At 47.5% G+C, this 13,578-nt stretch overlaps 1 protein-coding gene across 2 annotated transcripts in view; it reads right to left on the reverse strand.

Annotated features, from left to right (window-relative positions):
* EVA1C (eva-1 homolog C) overlaps positions 562-13,578 on the reverse strand; it is a 106,309-nt gene continuing 93,292 nt past the window's right edge. Inside the window, exons 7-8 of one of the 2 annotated variants that reach the window (XM_018047722.1) lie at positions 12,335-12,424; positions 562-1,147 (exon numbers count right to left, since the gene is read on the reverse strand). In XM_018047722.1, the coding sequence (XP_017903211.1) occupies positions 771-1,147; positions 12,335-12,424 (467 nt within the window). In that variant the 3' untranslated portion in view covers positions 562-770. The remainder of the gene's footprint in view (positions 1,148-12,334; positions 12,425-13,578) is intronic. The other variant, XM_018047783.1, reaches the window with a different exon arrangement.

Raw genomic sequence — 13,578 nt, forward strand, 5'->3', positions numbered from 1 at the left:
TCAAGACCAAATCCAGTCTACCGCCTGTTTTGTACAGTCCATGAGCTAAGAATGGCTTTTACATTTTAAAATAATTGATTAAGAATATATGACATGCGAAACTTCATTCATTTCAAATTTCAGTTTCCACAAATAAAGTTTTATTGAAACACAGCTGTGTTCATCCATTATGTATTAGCTGTGGTTGCTTTTGAGCTCCAGTGGCAGAGGTGAGTCGTGGTTGTAGACACTATCTGACCAGAAATGCCTAAAATATTTATTATCTTCACCTTAAAAATTTTTTTGCCAACCCTTTCTCTAAACATAATACCACCAGTGAGCCTGAGGTCACTCAACTCATGCTTGCCATCTTGAATAGTAGCATAATTTCTTGATGGATAGACAGAGATCTTCTGAATATCCATCTGTAAAATGAAAATGACAGCAGCATCGCATGAAGCTGTCATGAGTATTAAATAACTTAATGCATGAAAAGCAGCTACAACAGCGCTGGGCATCATAAGTGCTCGATGAATGTGAACTCTAGCTCCGTTAGTGTGTACACACGACTTTAAATAAATAACAGAAGACAAAGATTTCTTCCCTCCACATTTATTTTGGGATGTGCTGTAAACAGTTTGAAATGTCCCTTTAAGAACTTTCTGGCTTCCCCAGTATTGGATGGCATGACAAATTCTCCTTCACAGAAGGTACAAGTGGAACAGAGCTGGAGGGGCTTTTGGAACCTTCCCTCTTCAGAAAGTGTGCTCACATCAGGATGGATCTGGCTCTCAGTAGAACTGGCCCATGTTTCTTGGGAGTGAAGTGTCCAAGCCACTGTTCATCCATATTTCCTGGATGATCTGCTCTCTGCGTTCAATCCTCTCTGCCAGCTCTGCAGCCTCTATGGAACTGTAGACAGGATATGTAGTCCTACCAAACCCTGACAGATCCCCTGGCAAGTCGGAGTCAGAGGAGTCCTCCTCCCCCTCCTCATCCTGGCTGTCCTCCTCAGCCTTGTCGCTTCCTGGCACGAGGTGCTCCCTTGCCAGCTGCAGCTCCTGGAAGTCCTTGGTGCAGGACACTCTGGTGACCAAAGCGCACAACGTGAGTGCCAGACCGACGCAGACGCTGGACACGAACAGCAGGGCGGCTCTCTCCGGATGGGCTGTAAAGGCAAGAGAGCACGTCAGGGCCCGGGGGAGCTCAGCCCTCAGTAGGCCTAAGGCCCGCAGGAACAGTTACGCGGCCAGGCAGGAGGGCAGTCAGAATCCCAGTCCTGGACAGAATCCCCGAGACCAGCCACACCTAAGAGCATATGCCCCTACTGAGTAAAACAAACAAAAAGAGGCTTGGAGCATGTGTAGTCAATACATGTGTGTTTATGAGAGGACACATAGCAAAGGACCTGAGAAGCTGAACCTTCCTGAGTTCAAATGCAGACCTGCCACTCACTAGTTGTGTGACTTTTGGCAAATTATATCACCTCTCTCTGCCTCAGTTTTTTTCACCTGTAAAATGGAGCCCAAAGCCCCTTTCTATCATAAAGTTGCGTTACTTTCTATGATGCTCTCAGAACACTCAATGACACATAACAGATGTTTAAGAAGCTGTTAGCTATTATTAATTGTAGTAAACTTTGAAAAATGAATTACATATAAAGTATGAGTGTAAGCCCTAAGATATTAAATGCTACACAGCTTAACTTCTTTCAGATTAAAAAATAAATATAAATAAAGGTTCTGGTAATGAAAGTTCCACATCCAAATGATTGTATAATAGGGATAGAAGCAATGCTAATCTGTATTATGTGCCCTAGTCTATCTAAATCCTAACATATGCTTAATCCTTACCTTACAGGTGGAAAGGACTGTTCCTCTTCAGCTCTGTATCCCCTGAGGTGCTAGCATTCCCATTTGGGGAAGTAACAATCCAGTTAACTTTCCTATAATATAGATCAGGAGTCGACTTTTTTTTTTTTTTCCTGTAAAGGGTCAGACAGGACCTATTTTAGGATTCGTGGGCCACAGGGCCTGTGCGGCAACTTCTCAGCTGTGCTGTTGTAACATGAAAGACGATGCAGATATGGCTGTGTTCTAATAAAACTGTATTTACAAAACCAGCCTGTGGGCTGTACTTTGTGAATCCCCAACATAGAGACTCAGACTGAAGTCAGGGGGTGGCATGGGGAGCCACCGTCTGAGCGTGGCTGGCTTCCTTAGGTGGAGCCAGGACGGTGAACCACTGGCACGTGCTCATACGTCTCCACAGAACCATCCTCCTCCAGGCACACGGCCCCCTGTTCACTACATTCGAATAACGAGTTGTCTCTGCCGCCTCGATCCTTCCCAGAGACGCAGACTGGAGGCTCAGATCTCAGCGGCTGCTACGTTTCATGCCTAGTCAAGAAATCCAGCCCCTGTGATCTGACAGGAGAGCTCTAAGTGGGACACGTTATCTTCTTGAAACGTGAAACTTCCCCGGTCGGCTTCCTTCACTCACAGCTCAAGTCACTGGTGAAGTCACCGGCCTCAAATGTTCTTTGTTGCCATCAGCCCTCTGAGCACAGTCTCATCAGTCTCCCTAAGTCACAGAAGTCTGAACGCAGAGCTGATTTTGGTAGGGAGAGGGGCAGTGAGCTGTGTCTGCAATGCAGACAATATATTACAACATTAAAACTAGTAAATTTTAAATTAAGATATTAAAACATTATAAAAATAACAACAACATATTTTTCCCAAGAGTTAAGGTTATTTTGATCCTGGAAGTGTTGTTAGTCACTCAGTCCTGACTCTTTGCAACCTCATGGACTGCAGCCCACCAGGCTCCTCTGTCCATGGAATTCTCTAGGCCAGGATACTGGAGTGGGATGCCATTCCCTTCTCTGGGGTATCTTCCCAACCCAGGGATGGAACCCACATCTACTGCACTGCAGGCAGGTTCTTCACTGTCTGAGCCACTGGGGAAGCCCCAAGGTAGTTTGAAGATTCGGTCAACTGGAGGCACATCTTTTGTGTTCTATTTCTGCGAGTGGTGGTAGAACAGGGATTGGGAGATGCTGGCATTTGGGACACAGTCGAGAAGCCATTAAGCCAGAATATTACACAAAATGATGCTGAGAACCAAGGCCCTGATCTGAGGGGTGAATCCTTTCTCCTTCTCCCCTTGCATGTCAAAGCCTCTGCTGGGGGTGGACTCATTGCTTCTGACTCCGCTGTCACCTTTCTTCCCTTCAAATCCTCCTCCTTTCTTGCCCCTGCTGCCTCCTGCCCCCTGCCTCCCTGCCACTGCCCCACCAAGCCTCCGGCTCATTGTCTTCTCCAATCCTTCCTGTCCTCATGGTTCTGATATGGGCTTTTGGTGCAGCCATAATTCAGCTTCCCCTTCTCCTGCAAAAGCATCAACCTTGAGCCCACCAACAGCCAGGCCTACAACATCACCTCCTGCCATGCCTGCAAGAGCTGCTGCCGATGGCGAAACGGACTCCCACCCATTTGTGACCTTTTCCAGCCAGCCCCGTTCAGGACAGGCCAGTTCCAGGCAGAAATACCGCATGCTGGTCAAGCTTCTGGGAAACAATGATCACTCACAGCCCCCTTCTCTCCTTGCCCACAAGACCATCATTCCCAGCAATGGTCTCATAGGCACAGAAGGGGCTCAGGCCAGGACAGAGGCCTGCCTCTGCTCCAGACAGGTGGGCTAGTTACTGTTCCCCCTTCCTTCCTTTCTCTCTCTCTCCTTCCCCAACCCTATTTCTTTCTTAAAGAATTAAACTAACCATGTTGTTGTTTAGTAGCTAAGTTGTGTCTGACTAGTCGCGATCCCATGAACTGCAGCCTGCCAGGCTCCAGGGGATTCTCCAGGCAAGAATACTGGAGTGGGTTGCCAGTTCTTCCTCCAGGGGATCTTCCTGACCCAGGGATCAAACCCACATCTCCTGCTTGGCAGGCAGGCTCTTTACCACAGAGCCACCAGGGAACCCTTAGGATATGACACAGTCTTTATGGGTCAATACATGGCCTTCCTTTGTATTTATTCATTTAATTAAGCAATTTAAATTCTGTCCCCAGCACCTGTGCTGTGAATAAGCCCCCTGAGTGGTAGCTGGACCTTAACAACACCTGTGTCTAACCTGTGGGTTCCCCTCCCGCCAGCCTCCCCCCATATCAAGGTAACTACACCTGCATTCCATGGCCACTCCTCCCCTGCTTGCCTTTTGAGTATAGCTTTCTGCATCTCCACGTATTCCTAACAGCTTTAGGAAAAGGGTGTAACATTACAGCTTAGTGTCTGGGCTTTGGCGTTTGCTCTGAACCCAACAGTATATGGCTGCATGCTACTCCACTCTCTTGAAGGCACTGTGGTTCGCTCACACAGTCACCAGGTGGTGGGCATCCGGGGGCTGCCAGGTTCCTTCTGTGGGCCTTGTAGCTGTGACCACTCCTGCAAATGTCCCTGGGTCAAGGCGTGCAAATGTTTCTCTCCAGTGCTGACCTAGGACGGCAACTGAATGAGTCGTAAGACGCGTGACTTTGGGGAAATGTGGGCAGGGTAGATTCCGGAGTGGCTGCAGTGCCTGGGAAACCACGTGACTCCTCGTCTTCTCTAGCACTAGGTATGGTCAGGATTCTAGCTTTTTCCCATTTATGGGTACAAAACTGTATCTCACTGTGGCTTGACTTGTATTTATTTCCCCGATCCCCAATTATGTATCCATCTCTTCAGATGCTTACCTAGTCTCGCTTGTCAAAATGCTGGCTCATGTCACATGTCCACTTTTAAAACTGGGTCTGCGCTGAACGTGAACGTGAAGTCATTCAGTCGTGTCCGACTCTTTGCGACCCCATGGACTGTAGCCTACCAGGCTCCTCCCTCCATGGGATTTTCTAGGCAATAGTACTGGAGTGGATTGCCATTTCCTTCTTCAAGGGATCTTCCCAACCCAGGGATCGAACCCGGGTCTCCCACATCATAGCAGACGCTTTACCGTCTGCGCCACCAGGGAAGTCTATACATTCAGGCTCCATATATTGTTGGTATTAGGCATTAGACAGCATATACATGGTGAATGACCTGCATTTTCCTATCATTAAGGTGCCTTTGGATCTAGTGAATTTATCTGAAAAACAGGAAGGATAACACTTCTCCACCTTTCCCGCCCCTAGCTGGTCTCCTCTCTCCTTTCCTGCCCTCCTCATCCATTTTCCCCATTGGAATTGTAATCTTTTTAAAAATGCACATCAGATCGCATCCTTGTCCTACTTCAAACCTATATAACCTTCTCTCTCTGCCTAACAAATAAAAAGCAAACCCTGACCATCACCTATGAAGCTTGCTAGAACCTGGCTGGTACAACCAACCTCAAGTTCAACTCCAAAGACGCGAGCCCCTGCTTTCTGCTTTCCGGCCACTGGCCTCTCTCCAGCCCTCACAGGGGCCAGATGACTTGGCACCTTGGTGCTTTTGCACACGCTGTTCCTTCTGCCTGCGATGTTCTTTCTCCCCCTCCTCATCCAGGCCTCTGTGCCCCATGCCCAGCCTGGACTCAGTCCCCCTGTCATTAGGTCTCATAGCCTCTCGAATGTTGTTAAGTCTCTGAGTGTATTTTATCCTTTCTCACCCCAAAGAATGCAAGCTCCCTGAGCACTGGGGCTGAATGGCCTTGTTCTTCGCCCAGTCCCAACTGAGGGTGACACAGCTCTCTGCTGAGTGCTGGAAGGGAGGCGCCGTGTATCTACAGTACTAGGCTTGGTGGCCTGGGGTGGGGGGCTCCACGATGTTAGCTGCCTTTCTCCCTCTCTCCCTCTGCTCTGGAAGTGGGGGTGGGTGGGGATGGGGATCTGGATTCTGGTGCCACTGGAGCTTCTCACTCATCAGACCCTAGGCACCTCTGGCTCCCATGAACCTCTTGCCAAGTGATCACTCTTCAGGCCATTAAACTGAGTCTGCTGAGATCCAATGATCAAAGATGCAAAACGTGGCAACTCTTAGACCAGCCAATTGGAATCGAGGTTTCTTAGTCAACTCAGCCAACTGGTCTGCAGCCACAGAATCACAGATGTTAGCTGATGGAGCCGTGGCTGGGAACTGGCCCAGTTCCTCCTGTTCTCACTTGCCCAAAGCCACCACCCAGCTGGGACCCAACCTGGGGTCAGAGCTCTGTCCAGAGCCCCAGGCTTTACACTAAGAGGACGCCATCTGTTTTCTAAAATCAACTGGACCACTGTAGGCTTTTGTGACCCCTTTGCCTATCATGCGTGCGCATGCTAAGGTGCTTCAGTCGTGTCTGACTCTTTGTGACCCAACGGGCCGTAGGCTCCTCTGTCCATGGGATGCTCTAGGCGAGAACACCCATGGGGTGGGTTGTCATGCCCTCCTCCAGGGGACCTTCCCGACCCAGGCTCCTGGGAGATCTAAGAACCCACATCTCTTAAATCTCCTGCATTGACAGCTGGGTTCTTTACCACTAGCGCTACCAGGGAAGCCCTTTGGGAGGGTAACAGGCAGGAAGGCCAGGGCTCTCCAAATGGAGGAAATAGGCTGCAAGTGTCAGACATTTTTCTCTCTCTTAAGTGGCAGGAGGAAACAAACTAGTGATATATATATATATTTTTCCCCCTTCTCTATACAAATTTAAAAAGGAAGTTTCTCTTAAAATACGGTGCTGCCATAATGACACCTGGTTCCACCTGAAGTTAACTATTCTCAAACCTTGAGTTAACCAGTGCGTTTTTCTCGTGGAAATGTTTGTCTTGAGCTATGTTAATGTACGATGCATTTACCCCAGACTCTGTCTTCAAGTCAGTTCCACCTAATGGCTGAGAACCTACTTGACAAACCATTATGTTATACTCAGACACTGTTCTCCTAGTCTATGTAAACGAAACTATTTGTATGGTAATCTCCCTTCTACAAGATTCAAGTCAATCATTTTATGGCCTGGGATGAATCGTCTGGTGCCAAGATTATCCCAAAATATATCTTATGGGTGAGGGGCCTCGTGCCATTCTGATTTTTAAGACATTCCTTTCTTTCATTAACAGACTGATAGTGACTATATATGGAGAAGGAAATGGCAACCCACTCCAGTGTTCTTGCCTGGAGAATCCCAGGGATGGTGGAGCCTGGTGGGCTGCCATCTCTGGAGTTGCACAGGGTCGGACACGACTGAAGTGACTTAGCAATAGCAGTAGCAGCAGTGACTATATAACATCCAGCTAAAAACTAGCAGGGGGGTACTCTTTCTGCCCCCTTCTGATGCCTATGTCAGAAGCTTTCTCTATCTCCTTTATACTTTAATAAAACTTTATCATACAAAAGCTCTGAGTGATCAAGCCTCGCCTCTGGCCCCGGACTGAATTCTTCTCCTCCGGAGGCCAAGAATCCCGGCGTCTTTTCGTGGGTCAGCAACAACCTTTCACCTTTCCTATTATGTATTCTGCTAAAATAAAGGCATTAGACTGCTTGTTAAACAGAATCTTCACACTGTGCTATTGTCAGCCTTACGCTCATTTGGCCTTAGTTCCTCACAGGTCCAGTGAAGGACTTGAATTTCATCAGTGGTGGCAAGCCCTGGGGAGTCTCACCAAGGTGGCCTTTAAGGTCCCCTGACTCTTAGAACTCTGGTCTGCAGCCAACACAGCTCCAGCTCAAACTTACTGTGTCTAAAAAAGACACCAAGAGACTGGGCAAGAGCTCCATCCTGGGGGGCCCTGCTACCGTCAGGTGAAAAAGCAAGGCGTGCTGGGCCTGGATTGACAGCACTTAGGGATGTGATAGTAACTTTCTGTCATGGAAGCAAAGATTAGAGGCCGTGGGAACACTTCAGAACCCACACCTCCGTGACAAGGCGGTGCTGATTTCCCATCCTTCTCCCTGACAGGGGATCATGTAACTCCAACTTCGGAATGTGTTATGATACTTCTGTTTCATTGTGGGTCTGTCTGATATCCTAGAGCTCCCTTCACATGAAACAATGACACCCTTCCAATGCAGGAGAAATGCTGCATTCTCGTCCATGGCCCCACTTACCCCCATGCACCCCAAAAGTCCACAGCGAGCTCTGCCAGAGGCCGAGGACACACAAAGGCCCAGGTCCAAGACAGGGTCAGAAATACTAGGCTGCAAAGGGCAGGAAATATTAATAAAATGCTCACTAGATGGAATGGAAGACATCAAGTTCTGAGCAAGACCAAATAAATGTCCTGTGACACAATCTTCAGCTGAGCCAGCTAACAAAGTCACCTCCCCAAATCTCCAACACACACACACACACACACACATTCATACACACACACACTCACACACGCAGAGACACACACACATACACTCACACAGAGAGAGACACACACACATCCATCCCTTTCCATTTCCCAAACTTCGAAAATTTTCTCAGAGCTTCTTCAGACCCATGATCTAAATTCTAGAATGAATTCAATAAATATGTCTATATTATTGAGAAGAGGGTAAATTCAAACGTGGGCTTCCCCAGGGGCACTGTGGTAAAGAATTTTCCTGCCAGTGCAGGAGACACAGGAGATGTGGGTTTGATCCTTGGGTCAGGAAGAGCTCCCAGAGAAGGGAACGGCAACCCACTCCAGCATTCTTGCCTGGAAAATTCCACAGAGGAACCTAGTGTAGTCCATGGGGTCACAAAGAGTCAGACATGACTGAGCGATTGAGCACACACAAATTCAAACACTCCTATGAAGATGCCTCACAGACCGTTTAAATGGCTCAAAGAGAAATCGTTCATTGGGAACCCTTGGATATTTCTGTGTCCGTTCCACCAGTCTGTGTGTCTCCACATCCCGGGATAAGCCCCTTGACTCTGGGTTCTAGTCTGTTGGTTCCCCATGTGCACTTGGCGGCACTAATGTGACCAAGCTATTTGTAGCCTGACCTGAGGACATGTCCTTCTCATTTGCTCAGTCCATTGTCTATTTGGTGATTTTGCCAGAATCTTCCCAGCTTACTCTTGGTTGCTTCTGTTGGGACTCCTCCAGTAGGAGGGCTTCCTCCTCTCAGTGGGTGTCCAGGGAGCCTAGTCCAGCCTTCTGATCACATCCCTACATCGAGGATGAAGATGCCACTGAGAGCTGGCTGGGGCACCACTTTCTAGTGATGATAATGGTGATACTCTCATTGTGCGATGCTCGTGTTGAAACGGCTCAGCCTAAGGTCCTGCCCTTCACGGCAGTGTGCTGGCCTAACCAGTGAGGAGGATGCTGTGAGCTGGGGACCATTCAGAAGAACCACCCAGAGAGTAACATGCCCAGGAAATTCACAGGCAGGGTCAGAGGCCCCTGTCCCCCTAAGACTTTGTGAGCCTCTGTGATTTGATGAATGAACTTCTAGTGGCAGCTCCGTTTCATTAACACCTGACACAGCGCATGCAGAGTCTTTTTCTCTTTGGCATGAAATTTTGGCTTGGCCTCAGAACGTGCCTAAACATCCCTCGATAAAACCTGATAACCCACCGAGTCTGTACGTTCCTTAAAAATTGGATACTTAGAAACAGCAAATACAGGGTGATGATAAGGTACAAGACAGCTCATGAGACCAGAGGAGGACTCATCATCTGGTCACTAATTAACTGTTAACTGTGCATCTTCTCGGTGCCAGCTCTGTCTCAGTCACCAGGATATGGCAATGACTAGGATGACAAACATCCGCAGCTGAAACCTTAATGTCTAGTGGAGAGATGGGTGCCTAATAAGCAAATCTCTCCAGTGACTTCTGATGCTGATGCTGAAGCTCCGATACTCTGGCCACCTGATGCAAAGAGCTGACTCACTGGAAAAGACCCTGATACTTTGAAAGATCGAGGGCAGAAGGAGAAGGGGGCAGCAGAGGATGAGATGGTTAGATAACATCACTGACTCAATGGACATGAGTTTGAGCAAACTCTGGGAGATAGTGAAGGACAGGGAACCTGGTGTGCTGCAGTCCATGGGGTTGGAAAGAGTTGGACGCGACTGAGCGTCCAACAGCAACAGCAACAGCAAAAATGACTTCTTGGAGTAATAAGTGTGCAAGAGGATAGATAGGGATGGAGAGAAGCTAATTCAGATCTCTCGAGGATATTAGATTTCCATCCTTCGAAATTCTGAAGGGCACACGTCTCTGCTGGAGAAGCTGGAGGGCAGGTTTTGTATCTGTTGAGTCAGATCCTTCCCTGCTGCTGGCCACTCAGTGTCCTCAGGCACATGGCTCAAGTCCTCTGAGTCTCAGCTTCCTTGTGTGCAGAAGAGGGCATGAGTTCCTCTCTCAGGGTCACTACTATGTATTGTAACCTCTGAAATTCATGCACTGAAGCCTTCACCCCCAATGTGACTATATTTGGAGACAGAACCTATAAGGAGGTAATTAAGTTTCAATGGGGTCATACGGGTGAGGCCCTGATCCAACAGGATTAGTGTCCTTGTAAGAAGAGACACCAAATGGAATCTAAACTACGACCCAAATGAACTTATCTGTAGAGCAGACTCACAGACGTAGAGAATGGGCCTGTGGTTGCCGAGGGGATGGGGAAGGGTGCGGGAGGGTTGGACTGGGAGTTTGGGATTAGCAAATGCAAACTATCATATATAGGATGGATAAAGAAGATCCTAGTGTATAGTACAGGGAACTACATTAATTACACTACTATAGCTTGTGATAAACCATAATGGAAATGAACATGAAAAATAATGAGTATGTATATTAATATGAAAGTGAAAGTGAAGTCGCTCAGTCGTGCCCGACTCTTTGCGACCCCATGGATAGTAGCCTGCACCAAGCTCCTCCGTCCATGGGATTTTCAAGGCAAGAGTACTGGAGTGGGTTGCCATTTCCTTCTCCAGTATATTAATATATGTATAACTAAATCATTTTGATTACAGCAGAAATTAACACAATGCATTAAATCAACTATAGTTCAGTTAAAAAGAAAAAAGAATAGACACCTAGTGTTTTCTTTCTCTCTTTCCCTCCCTGCTGTGTGAGGATACGGGAAAGGTTGTCTACAAGCCATGAAGGCAGCCGTCACTAGGCACCAAGCCTGCTGGAACCTTAATCATGGCTTTCAAGCCAGGAAGAAAATACATTTCTGTCGTTTAAGTCACCCAGCCCCCGGAGCTGAACAAGACAGTTATTGAGGAGAACGGCACAGCCAGAGTGGCCAAAGCATATAAGCCTTGTCACCACTCCTCTGTGTGAAGGATTTTCACGTTGCCTTTCCACCAAGGGGCTCTCTAAGGACTCTGAAAATATGGGACATTTCCAACAATAAAATCTCTTACATCTCTTAAGTTTGACAATTGTCCGGAACAGAAATGGGACGGTGGTTAGAAAGGAGAGGATTCTCAGCAACCACACAACCACCACACAGAGAGGATATTGGTAAGAAGGTCCCACGCTGGAATACCAGCTCCTGGATTGAGGTGTTTCCTCAAGCCTTTATTATCCTCTATGGAAGGCTTACTCCAAATAGCCCCAGCTCTGGCAAGGGCTCAAATAAGTCATGCCATAATGCATTCTGTTACCGTGTATTTTACGAAAGTCTTCAGAAATTTTGGCTCCCTGAACAGAGTCAGGCAGGCATTGCTGAAACTTGCAGAGTCAACATTCCAAAATAGGGTCCATCCGGAGGTAAGCAGAGAGGCTGATGAGGAAAGATGGCGTGCACCACGCCCTTGCAGACGAGCCATTCGGGCTCCGCTAATTAAGGAGGATGGAGTCTGATTGATCCTTGAGGGGAAGATTATCCAGGGAAACCTTGGCAACCACAAGCAGTAACACTGGTGACTCAGAAAGGGTCTCTGCCTCCACAGACCACGACCTGTTTTGTTCAGTAAGTCATCTTTCGGCTCAATGTTCTTCCAACCAAGGGTGGAATTCAATAATCCTGTGCCCTTCCCAAGTTTGCAAGCCGGAAAATGCATTCCTCAGCTTCCTACTTTGCAAAGCGGAAAATTCCCCTGGAGACCAGCTGCTGGAGAGTGGGACTTAAGCATTTGTGGTTCTCTTGTTGGTCGCCAGTGGGACCAGTATCTAAATTCAGATCTCTGTGCTTCTGGACTGTAGAAGACTGCAGTTGCTGTGTCAGATTTAAAGTCTGTTTTCTTTAATATTTTATTTGGCTGTGCTGGGTCTTAATTGAGGCATGTGGGACCTTTTTTGTTGTTGCAGCATATGGGATCTAGTTCCCTGACCAGGGATCCAACAGACCCCCTGAACTGGGAGTGCAGAGTCTTAGCCACTGGACCAGCAGAGAAGTTCCCTGCTTTCTTTAGCCATCCAAGTGTTACAATTAAACAGAGCATTTGTGAATAAGAATTCAGTAAATCCATCTAGGAAGTTTGCAATTACCTACCTCTAATGTAAGCAAATGCTGCCAACGAGTGGCTGACAATCACACCATCTTTCCTCAGAACCCTTGGTTCCCTTGGGTCAAGGTCTACACCTGTTTCATAAAAAAAAAAAAAAAAAATTGCAAGGCTGATTAATCACAACTGCTCCCAGTTTGCATTTTGTTCCTAAACCAGGATTGCCATCATAAATAAAAAGTCACAGAAATCCAATAAGTGGGCCTTTAACAAAATTAGGGATGACTAAGCCAGAAAATGGAGAAGGCAATGGCAACCCACTCTAAAACTCTTGCCTGGAAAATCCCATGGATGGAGGAGCCTGGTGGGCTGCAGTCCATGGGGTTGCTAAGAGTCAGACACGACTGAGCGACTTCACTTTCACTTTTGACTTTCATGCGTTGGAGAAGGAAATGGCAACCCACTCCAGTGTTCCTGCCTGAAGAATCCCAGGGACAGGGGAGCCTGGTGGGCTGCCGTCTATGGGGTCGCAGAGTCAGATATGACTGAAGCGACTTAGCAGCAGCAAGCCAGAAAGAGTATTTTAGCAGACAGTCTCTGAAAATATTAAGTCATGAAAGGGATTTAGAAATTCTAAAATGTGTTGGTTCCAGCTTCATTCATCCACTGTATGGGAAGACATTTCTTTTTCCATTCTAAAGGCAATGGCACTCATCATGCCCCTGGGAGATTTAATAATGTCCCATTTAACTACAGAACTGCTGTCTGCTCTGTTGACCACAGATAAGAAGGCCTTGAATTATGGAGGGAGGTCGTGCTGGAAACGTCTTTGGAAATGATAGCAAAATGCAGAGCAGATCTGGTTTCAGATGCCTGGTTAGGTTGCTGTGACGGAGCTTAGGGGGCCCCTAATGGGGCAGCTTATGGGCTCTTGGGACCCCTGGGAATGTTAGATAGGGCTTTCAGGCCTCCACTGCAGGGGGGCCAGGATATTCATGGGAACCTGGTAGGAGCCCTGTGAGAAAGAGAAGAAAGGATGAGAGAGGCAGAACCTGGTGGAGAGTTGGAGGGAGAGAACTAGAATACTAACAATAGTCATCCTGGGCTTTGAGACTAGGGAGGAGTTCTATTTTCTTGATATTTTCCTGTGTGTTCCATATCAAGCATACTTTACTTTTATACTTAGAGGGAAAGACTTCAGAAATGAAATTCAAGTAACACAAGACCAACTCTTAACCCACAAAGTACAACATCTTACACAGACTCTCTTGGGGGGCTCTGTAGTTTCTAT

Source organism: Capra hircus, chromosome 1 (genome assembly GCF_001704415.2).
Source record: "Capra hircus breed San Clemente chromosome 1, ASM170441v1, whole genome shotgun sequence".
In the NCBI taxonomy this organism is placed as follows: domain Eukaryota; kingdom Metazoa; phylum Chordata; class Mammalia; order Artiodactyla; family Bovidae; genus Capra; species Capra hircus.